We start from the raw sequence: 18,724 nt of genomic DNA, 5'->3' as shown, positions 1-18,724 counted from the left end.
ACAATAATCAACTAACTTATTTCAACTTTTGTTTCCCTTATTCAACTAAACTAAACTAACCTTAGAAGATTTCCTTCGACTTCTTCTTGTCCAAACCACTACCAATTTATCAGGTTGCCTGTTGAGGAGGAAAAAAAAGACACCCACCATTAATTTTTCTAGATTTATTGATTGATTGATTTATGATGTGATAAAAGAACAGTGCTTTCTCTTTCACCACTCCTTCATATGAAAGAGACTACAATTCATCAATTACCTTCTCATATCAACTCCGTTGAGCTATTTCAAAACTCTCCAATTCAAAAAATCATAGGTTTTTCAAACTAATTATCTACATATAAATGTACAAATGCACACACACACACCAAGTATCCAGTAAAATACATAGATGGATAGATTGAAAACCAATTTTCAGAGGCATTTTATTTGGAGGACACAGATGCAAGTGGTACAATTTGAAATGCTATCAGGTGGGCCTGGTTTGTTAAATGACACTTAACAAGCACTTTGCTATTTCCGGACTTCTTGTTGCTCAAGAACCTGGGATTGTGGTTTGTTTCCTCTAAACCAGACATGGCCAAACTTGGCCCTCCAGCTGTTTTGGGACTAAAGTGGTACCTCAGGTTACATACGCTTCAGGTTACACACTCCACTAGCCCAGAAATAGTACCTCGGGTTAAGAACTTTGCTTCAGGATGAGAACAGTTTCAGGTTAAGAACGGACCTCTGGAACGAATTAAGTACATAACCAGAGGTACCACTGTACAACTCCCATCATCTCTAGCTAACAGGACCAGTGGTCAGGGGTGATGGGAATTGTAGTCCCAAAACAGCTGGAGGGCCAAGTTTGGCCATGCCTGCTCTAAACAAACTACCAGTGGTATGCAAAGAAAAAACTTCATCCATAACAAGCATATATCATAACTCTAGCAAAAGATCCTAAACCTCTCAGCAGTGTGTATATGAACATACATGAGTGCTGGCAGAAGGTACACACTTGTAACAAATAGGTGGAGAACAACAGGTTGCAAGGGTGGTTTAAGACCACATGGAGAGTGTGTAGTGAGTTTGTAGTGTGAGTATTTCCATCTTCTTCTTCTTTTTGTTTGTGTTAATAGTTTCGCTCCAGAGAGCTTCTGGCTTATGTGAATGCCCCAAACCCTTATTTTTTTTTTTCTTGGGTCACTGGACCAACAAGGGCACAAGGCCAGGATTTAGGGCATAGGGCCAGAATTTGCAGTTTCCTTGGAAATGCTAAATGGCTAATTGTATTGCTGGGAAGCTGTTTGGGACAGCAGACTAGGCATTGAGTATATCCAAAACTTTTTCCATTCCTCTTTCTCTTTTTGAATCTTAATTGTATTGTTGGGATATTGAATATTGACTGTACTGCTTGAGCACTGCCTCTAAAAATGACTAGGTCACCCCACCTGGCATTTAAAAGATATTTTAGGATCGCCAGTCCAGAATAAAACAAAGAACCACGTGTCAGGAGATTTATTTAGGCAGGAATAGAGGGAAATCTGAGTTCTGTTAAACAGGAAGATGTGTAATGGGGAAAAAAAGGTTTAGTAAATGTTGTTATGACCATTAGAGTTACAAGGTAGGGACTTTTCACCATTTGTCAGATTGCATAAAGAAGGAAAGTTTGGTCCAGCAGAAAAATCTCTACCTCCTAAAAACCCTGTAAATAAAGGAGAGCAACCAGAGCCCATTTATAATTTTGTGCTTAGGGTATAGATAAATGTTTAGAACAGAAAACCACATGTTGTAAATGTGACCAAACTTACCGTTAACATATGGTAAAAAGCAGATCTGACTTCTATTATAGACAAAAAAGTAAGTAAGGCTTATATCAGTCTGCTCCTTAGGGGAGCAAGAGATTAAAAGCTTAATTTATAAGGTGGTGAAAGCACATGCACAAGGAAAAATGGTTTACCAGAAGTATGTCTAAAGCAGCATGCAAGATTTTTTTGTGGCTAGAGAGAATAAACTATGTCTAAGCATCCCAATGGTGAAGAAAGTGTAGCTAAAAGTTCCTTAGGAAGGATGGATTTGACACCTTTAGAGAGCTTTACTGAAAAAAGGGGTCCATGTGTATGGGATGGGAAATCCTTTGACTCTGACAATCCATTAAAATATTTGGAGGAAGCATTTCACTCTTATTCCATAAGAGTTTAGACCATCAAAAATGCAGAAAGAATATTGTATGTTATGGGGTTTCCTTTATGTTTCCCATAGTTTCCAAAAGGCTTTAAATGGAGTAAAAAATAGTTAGAAGAAAAATTGAGGCGATTGAAGATTGGGAAGAGACTTATTTTAGCTTAGAACAACAGACAGTAACATTAGAGCAGGAACTGGGGAGTGAAAAGTTAAAACCTACAGAAGGTAAGATGGTCGTCTTCTTTGAAAAATATGGAAGTTGAAAAGAAGAAGGCAATAAAACTTGCTCAGGAAGCAGAGGAATCATTAAAAATTGCACACACAGACAAGCTTAGGGCCACTGCTGCTGCAGAAATACTTGTAATCAAAATACAGGATCCGAAAAAGCAGTTAGTTATGATCATGGTGTTTCTCGCATTCAAGAACTAGAAAAGCACTTAATTTAATCAACTCTCTTGCAATATCATAAGGGTTTCTGCAGTTATAAGAGTAGTCAAGAACTATTTCTAATTTGAAGAACATTTGGGGTTTGTTAACAAATCTCCTTAAAGGGAACATACTGTGATTTGAAAATGGGAATATTCAGTTTAAATCAATAGGCTATGACTCCATAATTGAAAAAATATAGTGTAATGGGAACAATGAGTAAAATTAGTAAACAAATTGATCCTCTAATTTGGAAGGAAGTGGCTTTAAGGTATATGGAATATCCAGTTGTGGGACCCCATGTGCTTAAATTGAAACATTTTACAGTCTAAATTCTATAAAAGGAGTCTTGGTCTCACTGAGTAACAGTAATTAAATATTTCTAATTTTTTGGACACTGGAAATATATTAGCTAATAAACTACATTACATAACAGTCCAAAGAACTCACGGAACCCATCTCTAAAGCATTAAACAGGGCTGCAAGTATGTCACAAGTTATAACTGCATTACTTTCCACATAGAAATAATTAATAGAAAAGGATAATCATGTTAGAGTTTTTAAATGTGATAATCAAAGCTTTGAGACACACCTTGATTGCTTTTCATTTAATTTTTTAAAATACATTTTGTTTTTCAGTTTAATTTTTATAACATACAAACATCAAATACAAATATCCCATTTTTTAATTACTCCCTCACTATTTCTTAGTTAATAGTTTTAACTACAGTTTTAAGATAATCCTACTAATGAACTTCATTGTTTACAATAATTTTTCAGATAGTTTACATAATTCTCACATTCTTTATTAAAAGTTGTTTCTTCCTAGTGTCTGACTCTTCCAGTGAGTTTTGCCATTTCAGCATAGTCCATTAATCTAATCTGCCACTCTTCCCTGGTTGGAACTATATCTTCCTTCCATTTCTGTGCCAGCATCATCCAGGCAGCTGTGGTTGTATAAATAAACAGTTTTTTTCTGGTCATTGGGTCTCTCCACACCTAGTATTCCTAAAAGAAAAGCTTCTGGTTTATTACACCCTACATTCCAAAAACAATTAGAAGTGGTTAAAAGTTTAGGAGAACAGACAACTTTAGAGGTACATAATGAAAAACGGATTATTACTGAAATAGCTACAGTTAGAAAAATTGGAACCAATAACTGGTGGAATTCATTGTCTGAATGAAGGCCAAGTGTTTAAGGAGCTTTAGCAATAATGATTCACCCCACTGTGGTGATACTAATTGGGCAAGATGAGATCCTTATAACTATAATATATGCATGATGTGGTGGATGGTGAGACAAGCATGGACTCTGCATATCCTAGAAGAACGCAAAAGATTCCAATACCAAAGGATGTTAGATAACATGTAGGAACATGAATCCAACAACATGGGGAATTGTGAGGAACGGTGTGTGAATCTGAATTTATGATATGGATTAGCTCTGTAGATCATGGCACAGGTATAAGATTGACACAACTATAGTATGACACAAAACCCTCCATGAACCAGGAAACAAGCCTGATCCCAATCACCTGCTGAAAAGCAGTCAGGAATATCCTGAGTTCACACACATCTGACCTAAAGATTAACATGCAGGATTGCTAAGTGCAGGATACTCAGCTCCTCCATGTGATCCATCCACACAATGGTGAGGTGATTTAAAGGCAGATTGCAGACAGAGATGCCTAGGTTTACATAACTGCTCACTATCAAAATATTTAACCTTCTGTTAAGCAAACAGGATAGCCAGTTTTAACCATTTCTCACTATTCTGAAAGGAGTTACGGAAATTGTAGGAATCACTCATTTTACAGTCACCTCCCCTATACATTGGCATGACTTGACAAGAATGTATTAAAAAACCCATTAGAGTCAAAGGCTAGTGGGCTCTCATAGCTCCAACAGCACAGAACCTATCCAGCACTCCCTAGGACTCTGAACACTTACGCTTTGCTTAAGGACAAGTATACTTTTCCTTCCTCCCCATTCCCCTTCTAGTGTGGGTTTATGGCTAAATGGTTATAAACCATGCCTCTCTAGGCCTTTAGAACAGTTAGAATCTTTTACTCTTTAATTACAGTGTGCCTACCTGATAGACTGTAATTAGACTGTAACTTAGGTAACTGTTTATTCTAAAAGTATGGTAAAAGAAATCCATATACAGTGGTACCTCGCAAGACGAATGCCTCGCAAGACGGAAAACTCGCAAGACGAAAGGGTTTTTTGTTTTTTGAGCTGCTTCGCAAGACGATTTCCCCTATGGGCTTGCTTCGCAAGACGGAAACGTCTTGCAAGTTTGTTTCCTTTTTCTTAACACCGTTAATACAGTTGCGACTTGACTTCGAGGAGCAACTCATAGCACGCGGTGTGATAGCCTTTTTTGAGGTTTTTGAAGACTTTGGTGATTTTTGAAGCTTTTCCAAAACTTTTCCGACACTGTGCTTCGCAAGACGAATAAAATCACAAGACGACAAAACTCGCGGAACGAATTAATTTCGTCTTGTGAGGCACCACTGTACGGCAATATACGTAAAGAGCTAAAGGACAAGTGGCAAACAAGTGTTGCGGTAATGTTTATTGGAAGTTGAAGGAAAAGGGTTTTCTGGCAAATGACCTATGGCCGACATAACACGTGACATTATTCCTACAATAATTTGTCGGGTCAAGAAAAAGCAGCTCAGCCACAGCCACAACCCCTTCCCCGTAACGCAACTTTTAACATCATTTGCAGGTAAGACAAACATCAGGAATGGCTCTTTTTTTAAAGTATTACATTTCATCATCTTGCCAACCAATTTCCTTTTTAATTTCTGTCTCAAACTCAACAATAACAAAGTTGCCAACAGACAACAGTTACCGTACCTTCACCATAAGGTCCCAGGGCAATTTACAATTAAATAAAAACACAATACAGTATTAAAATCAGTTAAAACAAATATGAGAATCAGTTCCTTTTGAAAAAAACCTTTCTTTTTCAGTTTCTGAAAATACAACAAACAATCAACCTTGAGAATTAGCCAAAGGCACATAACTGTTATTCAAGGGGCACTGGAAACTCTCAAGTCAATTATTTCACTTACAGGGCTAACTCACATATGCATATACTCCACTGGGTTGACTCATTGCTTCACAGCTCACAGTTGGGTGCTTTTCCATGAAATGTGTGAGCAGCAGCTGAAATATGTGAATGCACCCAGTACAATATTTGAAACTGTGGTAAATGACACAGAACATATTTTTTTAGGAGTTCAAAAACTGAAGGTTAAGGAACCAGTATTTCCCCACAGTTCCTCCAATGTTAAAACTGTAAGTCAATGTTGCCTGTTAGAAAGGTTTGCTTTCAGAAGAACAAAGATATAGTCCAACAAGACAATGACTGATCCTGCCCCCCACAACATCCAAATCAATATGGCTAACTTAACCCAGCAATGCCCCCCCTACACACATGCAAACCACACTGCAACCAATCAACTGCAACCAACCATGGCCTTGGCTCTCTGATCTCTAGCTCAGCCAGCAAAAATAAGATCCAGAAGACACTGACACTAAAACTCCACTTACATACAGTCGTACCTTGGAAGTCGAATGGAATCCGTTCCGGAAGTCCGTTCGCCTTCCAAAACATTCAAAAACCAAAGTGCGGCTCCTGCAGCCAATTGGAAGCCGCAGAAGCCCCGTCAGACGTTCGCCTTCCAAAAATAGTTCACAAACTGGAACAGTCACTTTCACGTTTGCGACGTTCAGGAACTAAGCTGTTCGACTTCCAAGGTAGGACTGTACTATGTAAATAATAAAAGCTTACCCCACAAACCCATAGTGCCTATAACAACAGTGGTACCTCGGGTTACAAACACCTTGGGTTACAGACGCTTCAGGTTACAGACTCTGCTAACCCAGAAATATTACCTTGGGTTAAGAAGAAGAAGAGTTTGGATTTGATATCCCGCTTTATCACTACCCGAAGGAGTCTCAAAGCGGCTCACATTCTCCTTTCCCTTCCACCCCCACAACAAACACTCTGTGAGGTGAGTGGGGCTGAGAGACTTCAGAGAAGTGTGACTGTCCCAAGGTCACCCAGCAGCTGCATGTGGAGGAGCGGGGAAGCGAACCCGGTTCCCCAGATTACGGATCTAACGCTCTTAACCACTACACCACACTGGCTCTCCAGTTAAGAACTTTGCCTCAGGATGAGAACAGAAATCACGTGCCGGTGGCACAGCAGCAGCGGGAGGCCCCATTAGCTAAAGTGGTACCTCAGGTTAAGAACAGTTTCAGGTTAAGAACAGAACTCCGGAACAAATTAAGTTCGCAACCAGAGGTACCAAAGTAGTGTTTCAAACTGTTTGTAACTGACCTGTATAAAGGCCTCTACAAGTAGAAAACAGAAACACTGTTTTCTTTTTTCTTTCTTTAAAGAAATGGTTTTCCCTCTTGTCCTCACCTTCCACCTTACCCTGGATGGTTGGAGAAACTCAAGGACAGCCTCCAAAGATGAACTCAATACACGGGCAGCTTATCATGAAGCAGGCATTCCTTCAGGTACCCTGGGGTCCTTCTGAGCATCATAAGGTTTTAAAAATGTAGGCACCAGGCACTTTGAACTGTGCTCGGAGCAAAAGCCAATGAAGTTATTTCAATATTAGAAATGAAGGTTGCAAATCATCTGGTGCTAGTTAACAGCCAAGTGGCTGTATTTCGAATTAAGTGAAGTTTCCAAACAGTTTTCACAATCACACTTTACAATCCTCTGTGTTATTAAAACATGAAAATAGTTTTACTCTTCCACTAAAAGATTAGACCGAATAGGAAAATCTGGAACAGGTCACTTATGAAGTGTAAGAATCATCCCTTCCCCAGTGAAGAGGAAGGGCAACTTTTAGTAAACTAAGAGCTTTCACTCTTTTTGCTTCCTGTTTCTTTTGAGCTGCTGACAGACTACATAGGTTAGGCTAGTAGCTTCTTTGCTGATATGTTAGAAATAATACATGTTCCAGGAAGGCATCTTTTTTGTATGTGTAAAGTATACCTATTAATTGTACAAGGTGCAGCATAGCCCTTCCATTTCTCCAGACCTGACTCCCATTAAACTCCAGCCAGCACTCCTATGCAGAATTAAAACATTTAAAACCAAAATGAAATAAAATGTCTTTTAACTCAGGCAATTTTTTTACTCCACTACACACAGCCTGTCTCAATATTCCCCTTCTGTTTGCTAACATAAATGCTTCAGAGAAGAAGTAGTGTCTGTGTATGTAACTCTGGCACCTAATTGCATTTTTTTTTTACTGTTTGATTTGGGTTGAATTAATTACTGCACTCTGCTAAATTGCCCTTCTGAAGCAAGCATAAGAGTATAATTAACATGAGATGTAGCAATGTTTCCGCACAATAGTGGGCAGACACACCTATTGAAGGATAAAAATAATTACTTGAGGAATGAAGTCAGGGTATTTTGGAGATAAGATTTCATTTTGTGTGTCACTGGCTCACTGCCGTGCTTTGCTTTTCAGCATCACATGTGGAGTTTTCACTGAGAAACTCCTCTAAAAAGCTTACTGCCTCTAAATTCTGCTTGGAACTTTAGTTTGGAATACAGTTTTAAAATAAAATAATAACATGTCTCATTTTTCAGAGGAAGCCTTGTTCCTTCCATAAAATCCTGGTTCCACGAAAGTTAGCTGTCAAACATGAATGCCACTACATTTAAACATCCTATGTTTAGTCAATATTTTTCATTATGTCCCCCAAGGCACCACAACATGCTACTTATTTCAGGTCGTTTTTAATACGATGATGCCGACAATCACCTACATTTGTCCAGGCGTACAGGATTTATTTTGCTTCAGAACCTCTACTCACCACAACTTCAAACTGGGCGGTACTAAATACAATGCTATGCTAGCAGTTGCTGGTTTCCTTAGTAGTTCTGGCAGTTTCCAATTCTGAACTGTCAGTATTTTTTTTTTAAGGAAGAAAATGAAGTAACTCAATACAGTATATTCATAAGGCCTCTCCATGCTTTCAGCTTGGACCTGTGAGGACATACACCCTCCACACTCCTGACTTTTGCATGTTTTGCATGAAGGTCTGAAAAGAGCTTGCAAGTTCATTCGCCTAAAAGCACTTACAAGTCTCCTCATGATCTGGGAGCCCTCATAAGGCAATTGTCTGATTATGAGGAGGCTTGTAAGAGCCTTCAGGCAAATACACCTACAAGCCTCCTTCAGAACTTCACTCTAAACATGTAAAGGTCAAGAGCGGGCAGCCTGCATCCGGTGGTACTGCAATATATGCATCAAACCATCCCTCTGCGTACTTTTCAGGCCTGAAGAGGGCCTTTTGCCAATCCGAGATAAACAAAAGCTGTAATAATACTTTTCACTATACATGGACTGCAAGAAGATCAAATGTATCCATTCTGTGTTTTTTTTTTAAAATAGTTTTTATTGTATTTTTTCAAACATAGACAGAAGAAAGAAGAAAAAAGAAAAAAAAAGACAAAAAGAAGATAAAAAGAATCATAACCCTTCAACAACTTATTTCAACTTTCTATCGAACTTCCCCACATCTCCCGCACAATGCATTCTTAACAATAAATTTATCAGCAAGTTATAACCTTGTTTCATATGTTTCTTTTATACTTTCAATTGCAGTTTAAGTTTAAATCCCTTATTGCCCTTTACTCTGAAAACAAAACATATTATCATTTTTAACATTTAAACTTTGATTCTTTCAATAATGTTATCCAATTTCATAAATGTTACACACTCATTGCTGGGGCTAGCATTTCAAATTATGCGTCATTTTATAGTTCATATAACTTATAAAATTTTTGCAGATAGTTCTTAAATTTTTTCCAGTCCTCCTCCATTGCTTCTTCTCCCAGGTCTCGGATTCTGGCAGTCATTTCTGGCAGAACACTTCAGTGGAAAAAAGAACAATCTGGGACGCTAGTAAAGCTGTAATGAGGGGGTTTCTGATACAACAAAACACAATTAAGAAAAAACTCTGGAATGGGAAAAAGGATAAAATATTAGAGAAGATAAGAGATGGAGAGAAAAGATTGAGATCTAAACCAAAATCCAAAGAGATCTTGCGAGAAATCAAATTCTATCAGGCACAATATTTGAAATTGATAAACCAAGAAGTGGAATGGAAAATTAAACAAATGAGACAAAGATCCTTTGAGTCAGCAAATAAATGTGGAAAACTGCTGGCATGGCAGTTGAAAAAAAGACAGAAATTTAACTACGTTACCAATCTAGAGGTGGAAGGGAAAAATATCCAGAAACCAGGTGAAATTAGAAAGTGTTTCCAGAAATACTTCAAAAAGTTGTATACACAAGGGCCTGAGGAAGTGTCTGAGATGGAACGATTTTTGAAACTCAACGGCTTACCAGAACTATCTCAGGAGAAGAGATCAATCTTGAACTGTAAAATAACACAACAGGAAATTGAGGATGCCATTCAGAATATGCAGTTGGGCAAATCTCCAGGCCCAGATGGGCTCACCTCCAAGTACTATAAGATACTAAAAGACTACTTGATTCTTCCATTAATGGAGGTTTGCAATCAGATTATGGGGGGAGGAAGGGCACCGGAAACGTGGAAAGAAGCCTTCATCACATTGATACCCAAAGTGGAAACTGAAAAGAATCAACTTAGGAACTACCGTCCCATCTCACTCCTAAATGTGGATTACAAAATATTTGCAGACATTTTGGCAAGTAGATTGAAAAAGGTTTTAAATGAAGTAATTCATAAGGACCAAGCAGGCTTTCTTCCTGGTAGGCATTTGTTTGACAATACTAGGAATATTATCGATATTCTGGAACTTTTACAAACAAATATTAACACTAAAGCAGTGTTAATTTTTATTGATGCTGAGAAGGCCTTTGACAACATTTCTTGGAAATTTATGAAGAAAAACTTGGAAGGGATGGGAGTGGGACGGGGGTTTGAAAATGGCATAGAAGCAATTTATTCAGAACAAAAAGCTAAGTTGATAGTGAACAATGTGGTGACAGAGGAGTTCCATATTGAAAAAGGAACACGCCAGGGGTGCCCCCTATCCCCACTATTATTTATATCAGTCCTGGAGGTTTTGCTGAACATGATTAGGAGGGACCGGCAAATACAGGGGATTACGGTTGGAGTGAAACAATATAAATTGAAAGCATTCGCAGATGACTTAGTAATAACACTACAGGAGCCAGAATCCAGTACAAAAAGAGTTCTGGAATTGATACAAGAATTTGGTCGGGTGGCGGGATTTAAGTTGAACAAACAAAAAACTAAAGTTTTGGGGAAAAACTTGACGCCTTTAGAAATAGAGGGGTTTCAGAAGGAAACAGAGTTAACTGTGGTTAAGAAAGTGAAATACCTGGGGGTAAACTTGACGCCTAAAAATTTGAATTTGTTTAAGGACAATTATGAGAAATGCTGGTCAGAAGTTAAGAAAGATTTGGAAACTTGGTCGAGACTGAAGCTTTCCTTGCTGGGCCGAATTGCTGCTGTTAAGATGAATGTCTTGCCAAAAATGTTGTTCTTATTTCAAACCTTGCAGGTCGTGGACAGAGTGGAATGTTTTGGAAAGTGGCAGAGGGATATATCAAAGTTTGTCTGGCAGGGCAAAAAGCCCCGAATAAAGTTTAAAATACTAACTGACGCAAAAGAAAGAGGGGGGTTTGCCCTGCCGGACTTAAGGTTATACTACGAGGCAGCAGCCTTCTGCTGGTTGAAAGATTGGATTTTATTAGAGAACACAGATGTCCTAGACCTGGAAGGTTTTAACAATTCGTTAGGATGGCATGCGTATCTGTGGTATGGCAAGGCAAAAACACATGGAATGTTCAAAAACCATATTGTCAGGAAAGCAATCTTTATGGTCTGGATGAAATACAAAGACTTACTTGAAAGTAAGACTCCGAGGTGGTTATCACCAGTGGAGGCCAAGGCGCGGAAAAAACCCAATATGGAGGCCGGTTGGCCGAAATATTGGGAACTAATAGAAAAAATTGGTGACAATTGGAGGATGCGGAGCTTTGAAAACTTAAAAGATAAGGTGCAAGATTGGTTTCACTATGCCCAAATTAACGAGGTTGTTAAGTTAGACAAAAAAACAGGATTCCAGGTGGAAAAATCGAAACTTGAGACAGAGCTGTTAGAACCAAAGACCAAGGTATTATCGAGAATGTATAACTTGCTGCTTAAATGGAATACACAGGATGAGACAGTTAAATCAGCCATGATAAAGTGGGCTCAAGACATTGGTTACAATATCATGTTTGAAGACTGGGAAAGGTTATGGACCACCGGTATGAAATTTACGGCATGTAATGCCTTGAAAGAAAATATTATGCAAATGTATCCATTCTGAAGGAAATCAGCCCTGAGTGCTCACTGGAAGGACAGATCCTGAAGCTGAGGTTCTAATACTTTGGCCACCTCATGAGAAGAGAAGATTCGCTGGAAAAGACCCTGATGTTGGGAAAGATGGAGGGCACAAGAAGAAGGGGGCGACAGAGGAAGAGATGGTTGGACAGTGTTCTGGAAGCTACCAGCATGAGTCTGACCAAACTGTGGGAGGCAGTGGAAGACAGGAGTGCCTGGCGTGCTCTGGTCCAGGGGGTCACAAAGAGTCGGACACGACTAAACGACTAAACAACAACATACATTTTTCACTGATGAAAAATATAGACATCCAGTACTGACTGCTTCCAACCATTTTCTAGGATAACTGGAAGGGACTCTAATGGTCATCTCATCCACCCCCTGGAATGCAGGAATCTTTGTACCCAATGCGGGGCTCAAACACACAAACCCGCAAACCTGAGATAAAGAGTCTCATGTTCAATGAACTGAGCTAGGCACTTTGTTATCATAAAAACAACCTATCATAAGGAAAGTTGTAGGGAGCCGGACCAACTCTCTCAAGATCCTGCTTAGCCATATAGTCACAGGAATGCTTCATTCAATCATGTTTTAATTCAACATTCTCCTACCACTTTCTACTGGCTGCTAGCATAGTTCAGGGCTGAGCCATCAAATGCTGACTATACGGACAATGACAAGTAAAAAGTATGCAAAAAAGAAGCATAAAGCAAGAATATCTGCTTCAGCTCCTGTTGAAAAATGTGCTTAGTTGTGACCAACTTAAGGGGAATGTGAGGAAGAAAGAAGATGGGACCAGTACACACGTAAGTCATTGGGGTAGAATTTATTACTTAGAATAGATTATAGGCTGTATAGGCCGGGAAAGCTCTCAAAGCCGCTCACAAAATAGCCTCAAAATAAAATTCCACTCAGATCTAGGAAAAATAGAAATTTACAAGGTGTCTATATGGAACCAGGTATATTCAGGCAACATTTCCTGCCCATGTCCTTCTTCCCTGGCTCCTCTTCGCATGAAGCTCCCTTCAAGATCCTCAGATTTGCCCAGGATGGAGACAAGTATTCCCTTGTCATAATAAAAGAAATAATTGAAATTAAAGAATGTAAGACCTCTTCTTCCATCAGTGAGTTGTAGGAGAAGGATAAAAATATATAGCTATTTTAAAGCTAAAAAGAAATGAGAAGCCAGAGCATTGGATTAATCAATCTTAGGTCTTCCCTGTAAACATCTCTTTCTATATGAATTGTTTGCCCTGCAAACAGAAAGTCAGCATTACATGGGCACTGAAAATGCTCAATTCACATTGTACTGTTTTGGTGTGTATAGGATGTCCACTTAACCCCCCACTCACCCCCCAAAAAACCTTTTTTGGGGGGAAATGTACTTCTGCAGACATAGGGTTTCCCCCTAGCATACAGATACCCTCTTGCTTTTCAGTGGCTATGTTTTTATTATGATCCTGTAGGCACTCACCACTTGCATTTGCTATTTGAAGGAGTAACTATTGGAATTCTTTATTTATTTATTTATTTATTTATTTATTTATTTATTTATTTATAAAATCTATTCTCTCTCTCTCTCTCTCTCTCTCTCTCTCTCTCTCTCTCTGTGTGTGTGTGTGTGTGTGTGTGTAAGTAAAACCTCAGAGCAGCTTACAAAAGATAAAAAAGTAAAATCAAGAAAAAATTACAACCCTACTTAAAAACATACAAAAGTTAAAATACTGAAACAGATTAAAATTACCCCAACTTTCTATGCATCTGGGTAAGTCTTGTCTAAACAAGATTATTTTTAGCAGGTACCAAAATGAGTACAGTGAAGGTGCCTGATTGGAACTTCCTGCCTATCGAAGTGCGGGCACCGCCACACTAAACGACCAAGTTCTTAAAATTGTGGAACAAGTATTATGTGGTACCTGCATTAGTGACAATTCCGCTGACTGAAGCAGTCAAGTGGGCACATGTAGGGTTAGGCGATCTCATAAGAAAACTGGTCCAAAGTTGTTAAGGGCTTCATATACTAATAATAAGACCAGCAAGTTTATAAACCAAACTTTCTAGTAATTTAATCTGTGCAAACCTGCACACCAAACAAGTTCCTGTCCACTTTATAGTTCAACTGTGAATGGAAGCAAAATATATAGTTGTAGAAGTAGTATGTGAGAGAACTAATACAAGCAACTCCCCATTTAAGCAAGTTCGAGGCATGCACACACTGCCGCAAACTCAGAAGTGGCATGGAAAGGGGCAAAAACAGCTCTAAAAGAGCACAAAAATGGCAAAAGTGGTGTCTAGCAATCCCAGGAACTTTTGCACTGACCTTTGAGGAGTGTGGAGAGCTGGAATTTGAGGAAGGAGGTTTGGAGGGAGAAATTGTGGTGGAGTTGGGTGTTTTGGTTTTTAAAAGAATTTTTCAAGGGTTTCCAGAGGTTTAGAAGGTGTTTGCAGGCTTTTTAAATGTACCCAATATACACGATGTCAAATAAATATGTGGTGCCTCAGAACATAACCCCTGGGTAGATGGGAGTTGCTTGTATGGATTTAAAGAACTGCTTTCCTACCCAAAACATATTTTTAATGATCAGAATATGGAGCTGTTTTCTTCTTCCTATGACTTATTTTGTGCTAAACTAGAAAGTGAGAGACTAGTCAAGTGACCTGACCTGTTTATATTACAAAGCAGACAGGTACAAGTGAGACAGGGTTTATATTAGAACTTCATCAAATTTGCTGTATCAAGGGCATGCTTTGCTTTCTGGCTTGACGATTTAAAAAGCACAAAGACCTCCCACATGTATATGCCACTAATTTTTCGTACTGAGCTTTGAAGTACGGTGTGGCAGGCCCAAATCTTTGGGTTCTTAAATCTAAGTCCAATAGAAATGAAGTCTGAAGAGGGTGTTGAATTAAACAAGACACTGATCCATTAAACAAGATACTGTGGAATGCCCTCCTCTCAGATGTCAAGGAGATAAAGAACTACACATTTAGAAGACATCTGAAGGCAAGGAAGTTTTAAATATTTGACATTTTACTATTTATATCTGCTGTAAGCCCCCCACAGTGGCTGGGGAAACCCAGCCAGATGGGTGGGGTATAAATAAAATAATAGTAATAATAATAGTAACAACAACAACTTTTTATAGAGAATAGGTTATGGAGTAAAACCATTCTTCTCATAACTATCCACAATTGCCTTCTATAAAATCACCGAGAGATCAGAGTTTACTGTAAGGACAAAGGTAACTTGTGGAGTTAAGCTTCCTAATAGTTGTACTTGCTGAATTTTTTTGGATTAGTGGGCACACTCTGAATATTCAGGATAGGTTAAGTGAAATATGAACCACTTCACAGGATGGAACTGAACAAGGATTTTGCTGGTTCATTGCTAATGCTTCTGGATAATTAAGTGGAGGAACTTGCAAATGCTACAGGCAGTCCAATCAAACTCCCTTGTCAAGGAGCCTTTTGACCTCATCACATACTTTTAATAACTGAGTGGAATTGTGACAGAGCACAGCATGCTTTGATGCAGGAGCTGAAGCCTTCTAAAAATCCTCACATTTCAACAGTATAAGGGAAAACAGCTATGGGACTTAGTAATGCTATTCACAGAAAAACTCTGAGGCAACTCCCATTCTTCCAAGGTCTCTTCTCAGTGGTGGATGTATACATGACAATTCTAATGTGAATAATTTGTATTAAAATGTTGTCGGGCCACCATTTTCACCCTGCTAAGCAATATTTTCCACACTGAAAAGCACTGCTAGAACCAATGTGACTTCTCTATGAGGATTTACAATCAATTACTGAGCCAAAAGTGTCTTTGTAAAATACCAAGTTCATAGATAACACCCAGTTTTATCAATGCTGAAGAGAGGGGGGAACATCTTGGCACTGAACATGGCAGACCATTTTTGCTGCAGGACAAGCAGCAAAGAACTGCCACCTGCCAAGAACTTAATTCTGATGTTGACAAGGACAACCTGGCCCTGAATGCTCAAGCTACTCTGTCCCAACTGAGTGAACAACAGCTAGCTGCTAGCTCAGAAGATGCCACTTCACCTCTCCTCTCTGCCAACACCTCGCCATGTGCCACGCCCAGAACACTGTGAAGGGGCAGCAGAAAGACTCAAGAGCTTCTGCCATCACTCCAGCATTCACAGCCCCTGTTGTAGTACCTGCCTGACCACCTCCCATCGGCGCCCTGGCAGCAGCAGAGAAGACCATACTGCAGAAGATCAGCTGGGCTGTGAGCTCCAGTAGAGCACTTGCATACAGGTCCTGCACAGAATCCCTCAAAGGATTTTTTAAAAAAAGATGAAAAGTAACACGTTTGAATCAGAAGCAAGTACACAGCCATGTTTGAACTGCTCAGAATAATCTAGCCTCTAAGGGGCACATTGCTTGGTGCCATACGTAGACATGGCTGTGCTCCCATGGTTTGCCAATGGGACACTACTATTAGTTTTAAATGGGAACTAAATGTTTCACAGTACAGCTATGTATATGTATTAATAAAATTAGCTGGATATAGGGTAACTAGTGTTGCTAGTGGAAGCCCATTTAACAGCTTCTGCTAGTGCAACGGGTCTTTTTCCCCCACTCTCCATCACATCTACATGTACCCAAAATTGTCTCTGAGGGATTATCTCAGACTAGTGCACAAGGGGAGAAGAGTGGGGGAATCATTCTGTCTGGAAAGCTGGAAAGCTTGTGTATTAGCTGGACCTGATTGTGGATGGAGGACTTGACTTGGCATGTGTGAAAGAGACTTGGCTGGATGAAGCAGATGGGCCTGCTTTTGCCACTGCTTGTCCACCAGGTTTCTCTTATACACAGCCACCCAGGTCATGAAGGCCGGGAGGGGGGTTGCAGTGATTTTTAGGAAGTCATTAGTTTGCACCAGGCGTCCTATTGGGAAGACCCAGTTTTCTGAGTGCATGTTCTGGAAGTTGGGCAATAGGGAAGAACAGGATTCCTTTTGGTGTATTGACCTCCCCACTGCACCAAGGAATCCCTGCCCGAGCTGCTTCAGGTCGTGGCGGATATTCTCCTGGAGACACCTACTTTGGTCGTCCTAGGGGATTTTAACATCCATGCCAACATGAACTTACAAGGGGTCGCTTGGGACTTCGTGGAAAGCATGGCCTCCATGGGGTTGTCCCTGTATAAGTTTGGCCCAACTCATAGCCATGGACATGCCTTAGACCTGGTGTTCACCTCTATTGGCATGGGTGATCTAACACTAAGTAAAAGTGAAACAAAAGAAGTTCCATGGTCAGATCACTTCCTGGTGCAACTAGACTTCTCCACGAACCTTCCCCTCTGCAGGGAAGTGGGACCGATTCAGATGGTCCGCCCCCACCACTTAATGGATCCAAATGGTTTCCAGAGAGCGGTAGGGGATGTTTTATCCCACGTCAATGGCCTTTCAGGCTGATTCCCTGGTGACCCGTTGGAATGTGGAGTTAACCAGGGCTACTGACTGTCTGGCTCCAAAGTGCCCTCTCCGACTGCATGAAGCCAAAACAGCCCCGTTATTTCCCCCGGAGTTGAGGGCAATTAAACAATCGTTGAGACGGCTAGAGTGCTGGTGGCGGAAAACTCATTCTGAATCAGACCAGACATGGGTTACAGCTCAACGTCGAGACTACCAAGTGGTGATGGCGATGGCGAAGAGGACTTTCTTTGCCGCCTCTATTGCATCTGCAGAAAACAGCAGCAGGAGACTATTCAGGTGGTTTGCAATCTATCGGAACTAACTTCGTCATCGGGGCCTGGTGGGGTCCCCAAGATCTCCTGAAATGCTTTTGCAAAGATTTTTGCAGATAAAAGTGAGCCGGGAAGGTCTGGGTGATGGGCTCTGTGGGGTGGTGAATGCTTCCCTCTGTGGGGGAGCCTTCTCAGGCCCACTGAAAGAGGCAGTCATTAAACCGCTTCTTTAAAAAACATATTTAGACCTGGCCAATATGGCCAACTATCACCCAGTCTCAAATCTTCCATTCTTGGGCAAGGTGATTGAGTGGGTGGCTGCTGAACAACTCCAAGCATGACTGGAGGATGCGGACCATTTGGATCCCTTCCAATCAGGATTCAGGCCTCACTATGGGACTGAAACTGCCTTGGTTGCGCTGGTCGATGATCTCTGGCGGGCTAGGGGAAAAGGTGAGAGCTGTTTCCTAGTTCTGCTAGATCTCTCAGCGGCTTTTGATACCATCAACCATAACATCCCTCTGGACCATCTATAGGGGCTGGGGGCACTGTTATACAGTGGTTCTGCTCCTTTCTCCTGGGCCATGTGCAGAAAATGGTGGTGGGATATGAGTGCTCTGGTTTCTCACTTGTGGGGTGCCTCAGGGTTCCGTCCCTTCCCCCATGCTAAAAATACATCTACATCAGGTGGCTTGGGCTGGGTGTTCATCAATATGCGGATGATATCTAGGTCTACCTCTCTTTTAAATCAGAACCAGTGAGGGCAGTGAAGGTCCTGTGTGAGTGTCTGGAGGCTGTTGGAGGATGGATGGTGGCTAACAGACTGAGGTTGAATCCTGACAAGACAGAAGTACTGTTCTTGGGGGACAGGGGGCGGGCTGGTGTAGAGGACTCCCTGGTCCTGAATGGGGTAACTGTGCCCCGGAAAGATCAGATGCACAGCCTGGGATTAATTTTGGACTCACAGCTGTCCATGGAGGTGCAGGTTAATTCTGTGTCCAGGGCAGCTGTCTACCAGCTCCAT

The 18,724-nt window shown here is 40.5% G+C and overlaps 1 protein-coding gene across 9 annotated transcripts in view; it reads right to left on the bottom strand.

Annotated features, from left to right (window-relative positions):
• The window catches only part of EHBP1 (EH domain binding protein 1), a 277,994-nt gene that overhangs the window by 227,541 nt on the left and 31,729 nt on the right, over positions 1 to 18,724 (bottom strand). For 7 of the 9 annotated variants that reach the window (XM_028721911.2, XM_077926576.1, XM_077926573.1 and 4 more), the window contains exon 3: positions 61 to 118. The exons of 1 other annotated variant lie outside the window; for it this stretch is intronic. In XM_028721911.2, coding sequence (XP_028577744.2) covers positions 61 to 118 — 58 coding nt within the window. Of the gene's footprint in view, positions 1 to 60; positions 119 to 3,389; positions 3,534 to 18,724 lie in introns of those variants that run through there. One more of the 9 variants, XM_077926574.1, reaches the window with a different exon arrangement.

Source organism: Podarcis muralis, chromosome 3 (genome assembly GCF_964188315.1).
Source record: "Podarcis muralis chromosome 3, rPodMur119.hap1.1, whole genome shotgun sequence".
NCBI classification, from domain to species: Eukaryota; Metazoa; Chordata; class Lepidosauria; order Squamata; family Lacertidae; genus Podarcis; species Podarcis muralis.
The sequence above is the reverse complement of the archived record's forward strand: the minus strand, read 5'-3'. Positions and strand labels throughout refer to the sequence as shown.